The 14,044-nt window shown below is 45.3% G+C and overlaps 1 protein-coding gene across 1 annotated transcript in view; it reads right to left on the bottom strand.

The window, feature by feature from the left end:
- The window catches only part of LRP12 (LDL receptor related protein 12), a 76,714-nt gene that overhangs the window by 8,162 nt on the left and 54,508 nt on the right, over positions 1–14,044 (bottom strand). The window contains exons 3-4 of the mRNA XM_056135205.1: positions 9,068–9,203; positions 245–447 (exon numbers count right to left, since the gene is read on the bottom strand). Coding sequence (XP_055991180.1) covers positions 245–447; positions 9,068–9,203 — 339 coding nt within the window. The remainder of the gene's footprint in view (positions 1–244; positions 448–9,067; positions 9,204–14,044) is intronic.

The following is a 14,044-nucleotide window of genomic DNA, read 5'->3' as shown; positions in this document are numbered from 1 at the left end:
ATTTTATTGCCACGCCACCACTGGACAAGGTTAATTAACACTTCAGACACCTAGCGCTGAGCACTTCGTAAGGGAGAATCTGGCTAATGACTTCATTTTTGTTGTACTGCCACACCCTCACCGTGCTCAGAGAGGCCCTGAGGAGGGCACAGGGGGCCATGTGTGGTGGCGGGGAGGTAAGCCCCTTCCCGCTGTCCCCCACTTCTCCAGCCCTGCTCACCCGTTGTCTTCTGTACACACCCACCTGAGAAGTACGCCAGCCGGAAGCCCTTCTTCGAGACGGTGTCATCTGAGTGGAACCGGATCCACACATGGTCTTGGGAGGAAATATAGGGCGGCGGGAGGGTGGATCCACAGGCTCTGTAACTCTCAATGTTCTTGTACGTTTCTATCGTCAGCCAGTCCAAACTGCATCTTCTGGAGCCCTGAATGTCGAAATCCTGAAAGCTGCCAATACAGAACCAGGAAACGCCAGTGAGGAGGGAGATTCCGGGAGCACAGTTGTGATGCTACGTGGTAACCCAGGCCTTTGTGTCAAGCCTCCATATGTGAATTTTAGCTCCTGGGTTTTCCAGGCATGAAACTCAGTCGCTGGCAAGTAACAGCACTTCTATGCTCTCAACGCTTTGATGGCTTTTCCCCAGATTCTGCAAGGATACTTTCTGATTGGTGGTATCAGACCCCCAGATCATGCTGAGAAACAGGTTGACAAGTGGCCATTTCTTCCCCGTCTCCTCCTCCATATCTGTGTGTTTAGGAGAGCCAGTTTCCAATTCAGAACACCCTAAATCTTGCAAAATCTGAGCCAGAATCATTGCTATACACTCTGATGAGCTGAAGTACACGTTACAGAGATGCTTCATCTACTTGCTCAATGAAGTCTAGAGTTTACATTTTCAGGAGAGCAAGCAGCATAAATCTGAGTAAAGTTAAAAAAAATTTAATAAACATTTTCAGTAAAAAGTCAGCTTGAAAATGCCCTTTTATTTATTTTTGTTTGCTTAGTTTTGAGCTACACCTGGCGATTCTCAAGGCTTATTCCTGGCTCTACCCTCAGGAATCACTCCTGGTGGTACTCAGTATTGGATGCTGGGGATCGAACTGGGTCAGGTTTGATGCCCTCTGTACTACCTTTCTGGCCCTGAAAATGCCTTTTCAAAATAACTTACTTTATAGCCCATTTTATTTTGTCAATCACAAACTACAGATATGGGAAAGCGACAAAGAAGTTAAACAAAAGCATATACTTAGTTAAGAGAGAACCAAAAACTCATTTATCAATAGCACATCTCACCAAAAAGATCTTACTTTACCTCCTTGCCTTGGCCTTTTATTAAAACTAAGTGATAATGAAGAGAATGATCCAAGTACTACTCCACCAGGACATTTTCTCTTTAGAGGGAGCGGAGATACTGTTCCCCGAATACCACCAGGAGTAATTCCTGAGGCAGAGCCAGGAGTAACCCCTGACCATTGCCAGGTGTGGCCCCCAAACAAAAAAGCAAATAGATTTTGTTCAGTTTTCACTCTTGATGAATGAAGCTTCAAAGAATTATTATATGGGCACCACTCTCTCTCCACACACACAAGCAAGTAATTCTCTAGGACAAATTTTCTACAAGCAGAACTGTTAGGATCACAGATATAATTCCCGACTGGAGAGAGCGCGCAGAGGGGCGGAGAAAAAGCTTATATGAAGGAGTCCTGGTTCAATCCCGGCACCAAATGGCCCTCTGAACACAGCTCAGAGCAACCAGCAGCACAGAGCCAGAAAGAGACACCGGACACAGTGGGTACGCCACACCCCCTCTTTTTTTTCCAAAAGAAAAAAAGACAATCCCCCTTTACAATTAATAGACACTGACAAAATGTTTTTCCTGGGAGCTGGAGTGGTAGCACAGAAAGCACAGTGGCTGACCTAGGTTCAATCCCGGACACCTTGTGTGATCTTCCAAGACCCACCAGGAGTGACACCCCTGAGCAGAGCTGGGAGGAAACCCTGAGCACCACTGGGTGAGAGCCCCAAGCCAAAAATAAGGCGTAGGGGACTGCGTGCCGGTGACAGAACCATGGTTGGCTCCGTGCAAAAGCAAGCGCTTTCACCCAGTGCTCTCTCTCCGTGTCCCGCTTCCTGGCTAGTTCCGTCTCTTCTCCCGTGGGCTGCCTTGTCAAAGCCCTGGCTCCTGACCGTGGTCACAGCACAGCAGGCTGGCCTGTGGCACGTGTCTGTGTGGGAGCTGTGCGTGCACCCCGGCCACTCGGTCTTCCGAACTCCAGTCTGAGCAGGGGTGAGGCGAAACTTGCAGTTCACTAATACACTGATGATTTACGAAGCCAGGAGCCTTGGCTAGGTCTCAGCTGCTGCTGCTGCTTGTCTTTTCTGCTTTTGACTTTTTGGTCAAAAACACACCCAGCGCTGCTCAGGTGTTACCCCTGGTGGTTCTCAGGGAACCACAGTGCCCCTCGTCTCATGCTACGGACCCCCCAGTTATGCAATCGTCACTGCAGCGTCCTTGGAAAATCACAGGGGGTGTCTATGGCCCCCTGCTGAGAAACAATGCTCAGCAGTCTTGTTTGTGGTGCAATTCAAAATTTCCTTATTTGGGGCGGGGGTGTTAATAAAGCTTTCCCTAAACTCTTGCTGAATCAGTTTTAACCATTTACATTTTCTTACAATCACTGTATCTGGATACTGTATGCTGTATACAAAGATGTATACAGCACTTTCATAGAATTATAAAAAAAAAAAGCTCTTGTCTACAATATTTAAACTTGCTTGGATTTTATATGTAACCAGGGAAAATAATGGCAAATACTGAGAGCCGTACTTCTTCCTTCCATTTTTTTTGTCTCATTAATTTCTTTTTGATATTCTGTTGCATTGACTGGGAGATCAAGCACAATTAGTGAAAGCAAACATTCTTGCCTTGGTCCCTCGTGCTAAAATTAGCTGCACTGCTAAGTTTGATTAAAATTGCTTTGAACAGATGCCCTTTATCAGGGCACGAAAACTCGACCTAGTCATTGGGGGAAGTCTGTCCATAAAACTATTTGGGCCTTAAATCTCACTTTGAATCCTGATTTTGGTTTCTCTAATGTTTATTGATTTAACAGTCATTCCTTGAGACAATATTGGTAATATCCATTCTCTAGAAAACGATTCATTTAATCTAACTGCATGAATATTTTTTTGACATGTTAAAGTCTCACAAATACTGCCTTCTGAGCACAGCGGGTAGGGCGTTTGCCTTGCACGCAGCCAACATGGCCGACCCGAGTTCGATTCCTCCGCCCCTCTCGGAGAGCCTGGCAAGCTACCGAGAGTATTCGATATGCCAGACATAGTAACAACAAAGTCTCCAATGGAGACGTTACTGGGCCCGCTCGAGCAAACCGATGATCAATGGGAAGGCCTTTACTTTTACTTTACTTACTTACTTTTTTTCTTTATTAAAGTGCCATGATTTACAAAGTTAATGACAGGTGAGTTTTAGGCACACACTAAGTCAACACCAATCCCTCCACCAGTGTCAACTTTCCTCCACTAGTGTTCTCAGATTCCCTCCCACCCCAACCCTCTTGCTACACCCAGTACAATAACTAAGATATGGAATCTTAGGGAGATGTCCATCGACAGATGAATGGATTATGAAGATATGATATATATACACAGAGGGATACTATGCTGCTGCAAGGAACAATGAAATCACGTGATTTGCTGCAACCTGGTTGGATCTGGAAGATAATGTGTTGAGTCACTAATAAAAAAAATATTACTTATGAAAATAATAAAATAAATTTATTAGGTACTAATTTAAAGAAAAACACTGGGTGATCTCACATACCTGTGGAATATAGAATACAGGATGAGGAAATATGTTGTGGTAAAAGGGGGGATGCCTAATCTACCCTTGGCCTCAGTGTTCAGAGAGGAGACAGAGAAAGAAATCAAGTAGGGAGGGAGAAGAGAACGAGAAGCAATGGGTGAACAGGCTTGAGTTATCTCAGTGACTTGAGTGAGGGGTACAGCCAGCCACAGGCCCAAAGCAGACTCAACAGAACTGAAAACATGAGACCCAAGCGGCAACCACTGGACCTTTCTTGTGTGCCTGTCAAGCGGACGGGCGGGGCTGGAGTGCCTTTCGATTTTTAAGATCTCTTATAGTCCTTGTGATCATAGGAGATGTTTTCATTAGGAAACAGGCTTACAGCAGCTGCGGGTTCTTTGTCTAATTGCCCGAGTTTCAGAAAGCCAGGTTTTTTGTTTTACTGATGCCCTTCCTCCTTCCATCTCCCGTTTTCCTCCTTGCTCCTCTTTCTGGCTCTGCACTCAGAGCTCTCTTGGCGGTACTCGGGAACCCCATGCAGTGCTGGGATTGAACCTTGGCTGGCTGTGTGCAAGGCAAGGGCCTTATCTACTGTACTAACTCTCTAGCCCTTGGTTTTTGTTGTTGCTGTTGTTTTTTTTTTCCAGTTTCAAAGTAAAATATCATGAGATTATTTATTTTTCATTTTAAGGGCTGGAGCGATAGTACAGCGGGTAGGGCATTTGCCTTGCACATGGCCAACCCAGGTTCGATTCCTCTGTCCCTCTCTGAGAGCCCGGCAAGCTTCCCGCGGCATATTTGATAAGCCAAAACCAGTAACAAGTCTCACAATGGAGACATTACTAGTGCCCGCTTGAGCAAATAGATGAACACGGGAGGACAGTGCTATAGTGCTACAATACCTTTTAAATCAATGTATCAGATATACTTTCTCTGCATTGAGAAGGGGTGTGGTGGTCTTTGGGACACACCCAGCAGTGTTCAGAGGGAATCAACACGCAGTTGGTTCAAACTGGATATCAAACTGGGTCCACAGTGTGCCAAGTAAGCACCTTAATCCCTTCCCCACTCTCTGGTGGGCAACTCCAGCCCACTAAGCCATTTCCCTGGCATAGTATTTTGTGCTTTCAGTTCAATTATAGCTGAAGCTGATTATCCTACAGTAGCTTTCTATTAATCGGTATTCCACAAATCTTTTCTATCCACAGACTTTTTTTTCTTACAGCTTTTTATAGGGATCATAGCAATTAACCAATCCATACTCTGACCAGACTTTTAAAGATCAGATGACTTTCTCTGTATGCAAACTTTCATTTTCCTCCTTTCTTGTCTTCCTTTGTACTTCTATCTGCCTAAAATCTCCTTTCCTCTAGTGGATGCTCAAGATTCATGCTTTGATTTTTTTTATTAGTAATCTTTATATGTTAATCAATTCAAATGCTGACCACATTTGTTCTAATGATGTGCAAGAAAGAGTATTCAGTTCTTCTATTCTCTCAATCCCTTGAGTTTGGAAAAACACACTCTTTTTATTTTTATTGATCTCTACTTGAAATTTAACATTACCTTGATATAGAGCTATGAACTATAGCTTACTCCGGGCCTCTGGGGTCTTTTTAACAGTTGTCAAGAATGACTACTGGTACTCAAAACCACTTAAAAAATCACAGTTGTCATAACTATCACTTGGTCAGTAAAATATTTCTAAATAAGCATATGTTGATGAATTGTGAAAATTTTAAACAGCTGATGGCTCTATTTCTATATACCTGAAATTCTGCAAACTTATATATATACTTATTTATTAATTTGAAAACATCATACTAGGCTAGGATCTAGCATGTGCAGGTTTCCTTAAAGAATCCAAGTGTTGGGGCTGGAGCAAGAGCACAGCGGGTAGGGCGTTTGCCTTGCACGCGGCGGACCTGGGTTCGATTCCCAGCATCCCATATGGTCCCCCGAGCACCGCCAGGAGTCATTCCTGAGTGTAAAGCCAGGAGTAACCCCTGAGCATCGCTGGGTGTGACCCAAAAAGCAATAAATAAATAAAAAGGCTAAGGAGCTGGAGAGATAGTTCAGCAAAGAGGGCACCTTACCTTGCATGCAGCCAAACTGGGTTTGATCCCGGGGCACCCCGTATGGTCCCCCAAGCACCGTTAGGAGTGATCCCCAAGGGAAGAGCAAGGAGTAAGCTCTGAGCACTACTGGGTATGACCCAAAAACCAAAAAACAAACAAACAAAAAAGCAAAGAATGTCCAGAATGTCCCATCTCCCCAATATTATAGTGTCCGGGTTAAATCTGTGTTCATGCCAACAAAAACTGGTTTGGTTGACGTGTTTTTATATATTGCAGAAATGACGGTGCCAGGCTTACTGTGCAGAAGATTTGCTTCTTTCTGTCTTAAACCCTCTCCTCGCTATATTTCCAGGCATCTGCTCCGGAGCTTGCTCCACCTGGGGCTCTCTCCAGAGCTGCTGTAAGCCTGGATTCAGGTTGGTACCCAGCCTGCTGGCAGCCGCAGGTGGCTCCACTGAATTCCTCTGTCTGGGGGTACACCCTGCCCAGTGTGCCATCCCACAAGAGTTCAGGCAGCGGTCAGTGGGAGGTTTTGGGTTATTTTCCTTTTTTGCAGTCTCCTTAACTCAGCAAAATATTCTGGCTTGGCGCTTGGCTTCAAATGGGGACGGAGAATGCAATCCTCCATCACCCTGGATAAACAGGGAGGCCTTTACTGATTCTGACGGGCTCCCAGGGGATAAAAACAACACTTCCTCCTGGTGCTGGGAATCCATCCCAGCGCCTCACCCAGGTAACCAGAACATGTTCTGTGCGCGAGTCACGTCCCCGGCCCTAGAAACGCCTTTCTACCACCATCTTTGAACAGTTTCACAAGGAAAGCTTTAAATACTGGCTATGCAGTCTGTAATTTTCACTTCCCTGTTTTATGTGGACTTTAATGTCTAATTTTATTTTTGAGTGGAGTTCGGGATATTCCCAGTGATGTAGGGGAGCCACCAGAGTCACACCCTGCAGTACGGGGGGGGGGGGGGGGGGAGGGGGGAGTGTTGCTGGGGACTGACCCCAGTTCCGCCACGTGCAAGACAAATGCCCTACCCACTGTACTATCTCTCTGGCCCCTCAGCCCTCGTTTTGGTCTGCATTTCAATACTGTTCTCGGTTTGAGCCTATCTAGTTTGTGAGTTCTCAAAGATCAGACGTGACAGGACAGACCAGCTGGCCATATTCCATGTCACTTTCTGTGCTGGCAAGAATCTCCAAGTTTTGTATCAATGGGCTGAAGGTTTGATTTGGGATCAGAAAAGGGAAATCTCCAAAATGTCCACTTCTCTGTGTTGCTGAGGGCCGCTGAATTTCAAACTCAGAATCCCTGTAAAAGTACTATTTTGTAATTACATTTATACTTACTCATATTACAGATGACAGAAAAGAGGCCTCTGGGGGCTAGAGTGACAGTACAGCGGGGAGAGTATTTGCCTTGCACATGGCCAACTGGAACTGGGTTCGATCCCTGGCATCCCTTATGGTTCTCAGAGCATCACCAGGAGCAATTTCTGAGTGCAGAGCTAGGAATAAGCCCCGAGCATTTACTGGGTGTGACCGAAAAGCCAAAAAACAAACAATAAAACTAATAAAATTTATGGAACTGGAGCAATAGTGTAGTGGGGAGGGCACTTGCCTTGCACGGGGCCAACCTGGGTTTGATCCCCAGCATCCCATATGGTCCCCTGAGCACCTAGAGGAGTAATTCCTGAGTGCAGAGCCAGGAGGAACCCCTGCGTATCGCCAAACATGGCCCCTAAACCATAAAAAGAAAAGAAAAGAGACCTCTGCTAGGGCTTCTAGCACTAGTGCTGTGGCGCTGGACACCCATCCGTCAAAGGGGTTCCATTCCTCCCAGAGTTCATGGCCTCGGGGCCCTGGAAACAGTCACGGGGCAGAAGGAACCAATCACCCTCCCCCCAAGTCACGGGGTCCCTATGTGGTGGCTTCCGTAAAGAGAAGAGGCTAGATTTTTTTTAAAGACAAGAATGACTGGTGCTTTTGATCATTAATGGATATTTTTCAAAAAAGAAAAGAGAATGGTGGAAAGATTCCAAAGTCGGCTAAATTTATAATCTCGTTTAAAAAAAAGAAAAAGGAAAATGATGGGGTCTATGATTTGCCAAGTCTCTTGCCAACGTAAATTATATGCTTCTTACCTATAAAAATATTACAGATACAAGCATGCGAGAAGGCTGAGCTTGGTGGGCGCCGGCTCTGAAGGCAGCAGCATTCCGCCCTGAGTGCTCGGTGTCTGGTCCCCCCACCCTCCCTGCATGCAAATACGCTGACACTAATCGCCCTGACACGACTTCCTTCTACAAGAAGTATCTGGCATCACTGAACATTTCCTCCTTAATATCGGATTTCCAGCTTTCCTCTGTCATCTTAAATGTCTTTAAAATAAATCTTAAAACTCTTTAACGTGCAGAGATAGTCTTTATTTTTAGAATCATAAACCCAACGTTATTTCCCCTAGGAACAGCTACCTTTATATTCTTAACAAATGTTCCTTCGTTCCTGTTACGAAAACATGAGTTTTCCGAGACACAGGATTTTAGGCTGCGGGCTGGAGCAGGAGTATAGCACTTAAGGGAGCTTGCCACGGGCACGGCGGACCCAGGTTCGATACCTGGCCTCCCATATGGTTCCCCCGACACTGGCAGAAGCTAATTCCTGAGCGTGGAGCCAAGGGTAAGCCCTGAGCATTGCTGGGTGTGGCTCCAAAACAAATCAAAACAAAACTTAATCCCCTGCCAGTTCTGGTCGAGGTGTGTGAGTGCATGGATGAGAGATGCAGTCTGGAACCAGGCCGTCTCTTGGGGAGGCCGGGGAACCCGAGGGGATCCCCTTCCTGCGCTAGACAGATCTCCACGGGAATAGGCAAGTCATGGTTACTTGGTCTGGGGGCCAAAGATGACGGGAACGGATGCTAAGCAGCTCTTAGGAAATAGGTGCTTCTGGTTAAAAAATGGCCTCACAGGGTACAGATGGCGGAGTCCGAAGCAGGGCACAGGCTAGCAGGATAGAAACCCGCCTGCGACAGGGTCCCTGTGACAGGCACTCAGCACATGTGCCCCCAACTGCCAACTGGCTGTTGGCTGAGTGCTATCTGGAAACGGGATCCATATTTTGCAATACGATACAACACAGCAGTACTGCTGGGGTCACAGTTACCTGATAGTGATGATGTCCCCCGGATTTGCCCGGATGAACCAGCTGCAGTTGACTCGGACGGGATATTCTGAGGGCCAGCCGGGGCTGGTGATGACCCCGCTCGGTGTTCGGATTTGTTCTGGAGTCTCTCCACAAGCTGGAAGAGAGCCAAGGCAAGCTTAGCTAATTATCACACTTTCAAATGAAGCGTTCAGGAAACCACTGTTTACTTAAAAAAAAAAAAAAAAGCTCCACAACACTTGAGATGTCAAATCATACCCACACATCCAGGTCTATCCATCTTAAGATGCTTGCAGGGATATTTTATTTTCCTCCCCTTTTAGCCCAAAGTATCTTTTCCTGATTGAATACACGTCTTGGTAATGTCTGGACATTTTGGGGAAGCACCAAAACACAAGAACTCCATGCTGGGTGGTTTAGAAAGTCATGAGGAATTGGATAAAAACACCAAAATCACTGTGAACAGTTCTGTTGCCTAATCCACTCACGGCTGGGAACATGATATGGTTGGCTGTCTAAGTGTCACAGAAGGAAGACAGAATAAATTCAGATGAGTAACAACTTTTCCGGATTCTTCTGGCATTATCGCCAACTCTCACAGGAATTCCGTTAACTTCTTGCCTATCCAGAACTCGGCTGATGATCTGGCAATTTTATTCTCCCTCAATTTAAAGAATAGTTGGGAGGGGAAATGAAGTGACAGAAGTTTAAGTCTCGAAATCGCAAACCCTTTATTTTATACAACGTCCCCCCAAACGAGATGATCTGAGTCACAGCAGATTAAATGCAGCAAATGAGAGGTGAGGGCTGGAGTGTAGCTACCAGAGGAGACAGACATGGGAGGAAATGGCGGGGGGGAGGGAGACAACTTTCAGAATGGCACCAGAAAACAGGGCCTCAACTCAGAGATTGCTGGGAGGTCATTCACAGAGCTGCAGTGCGCGCTCTTCCTGTGGGAGCCCCAGGTTGGATCCCCAACACCCTATGGACTCTGAAGAGCATGGTGCTGAAGAGCATGGCCCCCAAGAGCACTGTGCTGGGAGCACTGCATGTGACCTAAATGCAAAACACAGCAACAAAAAGCACAGGAGTTGAGAACACATCCAGTGCTATGTTCCGAAAGAGGGAATGCTGCTCCCACGTCGTAACCATCATGAAGGGCCATTTCTAGCTGGCAACAAGACAGCTGCCGAAGGAGTGAACGAATGAATTAGAGCAAACAAGGGGTAGAACCATGTGTGACTAGAGCTTCCATACTTTTTGTGTTCTGCTCTTAGCTGAAAAATTAAGGAAGCAAATCTGTATGCAGGCAAGGACCCCTATTAGTAATAACCGGGGAGGGGGCAAAGACACTTAAAATAACAATGAAGTCTACTCAATTTAGATTAAGGCCACAGGAAAGTACACGTTATAATTTTAATAAAAGCTTTTACCCATAAGACTCAAAATACAGCAAATCATTTTATTTGGCCAACTTAGAGTCAATCCTTCTAACTGTGTGTGTGTCTGTGTGTGTGTGTGTGTGTGTGAGAGAGAGAGAGAGAGAGAGAGAGAGAGAGAGAGAGAGAGGAACAGAGGGGGAGAGAGAGGAAAAGAGGGGGAGAGAGAGACGAAGAGAGAGAGAGAGACAAAGAGACAGGAAGAGGGAGGGAGAGAAGGAAGGAGAGAGGAGGAGTGAGAGAGAGAGAGAGAGAGAGAGAGAGGGAGGGTGGGAGGAAGAGTGAGCATGCAGGGCTCAAACTCAGTGCCTCCTACATTCAAGTCCTCTACCACTGAGCCAACCAGCCTTATTTCTATAGAATTCTTGGAGACAGCATGTGACCAGGATTTTCAAAATGTGTTTCTCTGTAAACAGTGCCACTGCCTCACATGGCTGTACCCCAGGACTAACTAAGTCCCTCACCCAGCGAGCTGGCAGGAATCCAGGCAGAGGGGCAGGAGGTTCTCCAAGGCCTCACATGCCCAGGACCTGCCCCCATTTTACCTTTCTCCTCATGTGTGAGATTTTTCATAGAGTAAAATTTCCCTTGTAACTTATTAAAAAAAAGTTAATGAGCAATACTTTAAAGAAGACTAAATTCATGCAAAATGTGAGTCTATTTTTAGAACTTATTAACAATGAAGGGCTAGAGCTTTGCTTCCAACTTTGCTCGAAGTTATTATCAGAATAATTAATGAAAATATACCCTCAGTCATTTAGGAAGTGCCCGGTTCCTTCTTCATTATCTCCTGCCACAGCAACATGGACCCTGCAGACTGGTGAATTAAGTTCACAAAGATGCAAACAAACAGGAAAACGCAATCACTATCCTTCTCGGAGTGTAAACCAACAGTTCCTAACTGGGAGCCCCCAAGATATATATTTTTGTTTTCCTATAAATTTATTTTTTTAATTGAATCCCCATGAGATAGACCATGACAAAGCTGTTCACGATTGGGTTTCACTCATACAGTGTTCCAACACCCACCCCTCCACCACTGTGCATTTCCCAGCACCAGTGTTCCCAGGTTCCCTCCCACTACTTTGTCGGTCTGTCTCTCTCCAACCCCCCACCCCCCACCCCCCACCCCCCACCCCCTGCACTCTTTTGGGCATTTTGATTTGCAATTCAGATATTGAAAAGAACCGTTACCATGTATCCTCCTTTACCTACTTTCAACATTCAGTCTGTGTCCAGAGTGATCGTTTCTAACTCTTACTGGTCTCTTCTCTCTCTCACCTACTCTCCGCCCCCACCCACTTGTGGTAGATTTCAACCACTGGCTGGATCTGGGCCCCCAAGATATTTTAAAGTAAGAAACCACATAAATGGGGGACCATGGTATGAGACCAGGTAGCTGACTGGTAGGTATGTACGTGCGGGGAGGGTGTGGGGAGGGCATAAGAAGGTTACTCAACGGGGCTACGACTGTTGCTCACTTTTATTGAAATATCAATCTACAAATAAATGGGCTTTTATGGGGGCCAGAGTGATAGTACAGCGGGTAAGTATGTTATCTTCAAGAGCTGAGTTAGATCGCGGACACCACATACGGTATCGTGAGCCTGCCAAGAGTGATCCCTGAGCACGCAGGAGTAAGTCCTGAGCACAGCAGGGTGTTGCCCAAAACCACCCCCAAAGTGATAATATCAATGTGAAAAATAACAATTTTCTACTCAAGTATATTTAATTCGGAATTCTAATACTTTACAGGCACAGAAGCGATCGTATTAGTGGATTCAATAGCAGGGAGATACATTTGAAAAACAGGTGGAGATAAACTGTGACAAAGGATGCTTTCAAATAAATCGATTATTCCCAGTTATAGGGAAATAATCAGAAAGGATTTGATGAGGTGGTTTCCCTTTTCTTTCTAATTTAGCCAAGTATCTGAAAAACCCATAGGTGGTGCTCTTATACCAAAAGCCCGAGAAGTAATATTCTGGGACTATACTGAAATTACTGCTGTGAATATTTTATTTTCGTACAACTGCCCAAGGATAAGACACATCACTCATAAACAAGAATGGTTATTTTAAGAGTCGGTATTTAACATTTCAAATTCAGTAAGTGCTTTAAAAACGAAACAACAGCAACATGTTCATCCCTCAATTGGTTATGAATATATATTCTGATTTAGTTTTGCGTATTTTTGATACCAATAAGTCTGGCACTTCGTCTGTTTTGTTTTGGGGGCCACAGCCGGTAGTGCTCAGGGCTTACTCCTGGTTCTGTGCTCAGGAATTACTCCTGGCGGGGCTTAGGGGACCATAGAGGACAGCAGGGATCGAATCTGGGTTGGCCGTGTTTCTTGTCCGGTAAGTGGGTATCCATGAGAAGCAAACGTCCTCAAGGAGGAAGCACGGACCATAGGACGCACTGATTCTGACTGCACACGTGGGACAGCTGATGTGGAAACATTCAGCCCGGTCTATGATAGGGCTGGACTCACAAAGTCAGAGGGACCAGTGATGTGTGCAGACACCGCTTTGCTCCGAGGCACGACTACCGCATGGTTTTGCAGAGTGCAGACAGTCTTTATGACAGAACGACCAGAGTTGGGGCTGCAATGATAGTACAGCAGGCAGGGGTGCTCACCTTACCTGTGCCCATCCTGGGTTCGATCCCCAGCGCCCCACAGGGTACCCCTGAGTACCACCACGAGGGATTCTGAATACAGAGCCAGGAGTTACTCCTAATGTCACCAGATGTGGCCCCCAGACAAACAAAAATGATCAGTCTTTTCATTTGCCCCTATCAATAAATCTCTTAAGAACCAGGATCAACTACTCTCAGAACACAAACAACTGTGAAAACACATTAATTTATAAGTCAGTAGTTCTTATATATAAACAAGCAGTCAAGTATTTGGGATGTTGACAAATATTTCTACTTTTGATAAATTTCTGAGAACTCTAGAATTTGAAAACTCCAAATTAAAGACATCTCAAATGTTTGCTCAAACTTTCAACTTGTTGAAACATTGAATGTAACAAATCATCTTAAACAACCTTATTTTTATTTATTTATAACCTTATTTTTTGAAACATCTGAAAAAAAAAAAAACCCAGCCAGCACCAAAAAAGTCTTTCAACTTGAACATTTTCTCCCTAGGAGCATCTTGTGCTTAGGTTTCCTGGTTAGCTCCCTAAGCCTATTCACTTGCTGTCAATCTAGAGTACAGGATACGGGTAAAAACAAAAAGAAAGTGGGATTTTACAATGCGAGCAGTGAAATTACACTCAGCGAGTGAAATCAGTCAGTTTTCAACACGGGTTTGCAGGTGCAGAAAAGGGGTGGGGGGAAGTACTGGGATCCCAGACACGCACGTAGCCCTCAAGGGTGTATATGTCAATGAAGAAAGAGAGAATGATGGAGATTTTCACACAGAGTTCTTAGGAAGACTCTGGTTTTGATTTCTGGGTTTAAAATAGAAAGAACTCACTATGTACTTTAGACACAGGGGAAAACAGATTGACAAATACTCAAGACCTGC

This window comes from Sorex fumeus, unplaced genomic scaffold (assembly GCF_029834395.1).
Source record: "Sorex fumeus unplaced genomic scaffold, SorFum_2.1 ptg000002l, whole genome shotgun sequence".
Lineage (NCBI taxonomy): Eukaryota > Metazoa > Chordata > Mammalia > Eulipotyphla > Soricidae > Sorex > Sorex fumeus.
Note: the sequence above shows the minus strand (reverse complement) of the source record. Positions and strands in the feature narration are given on the sequence as shown.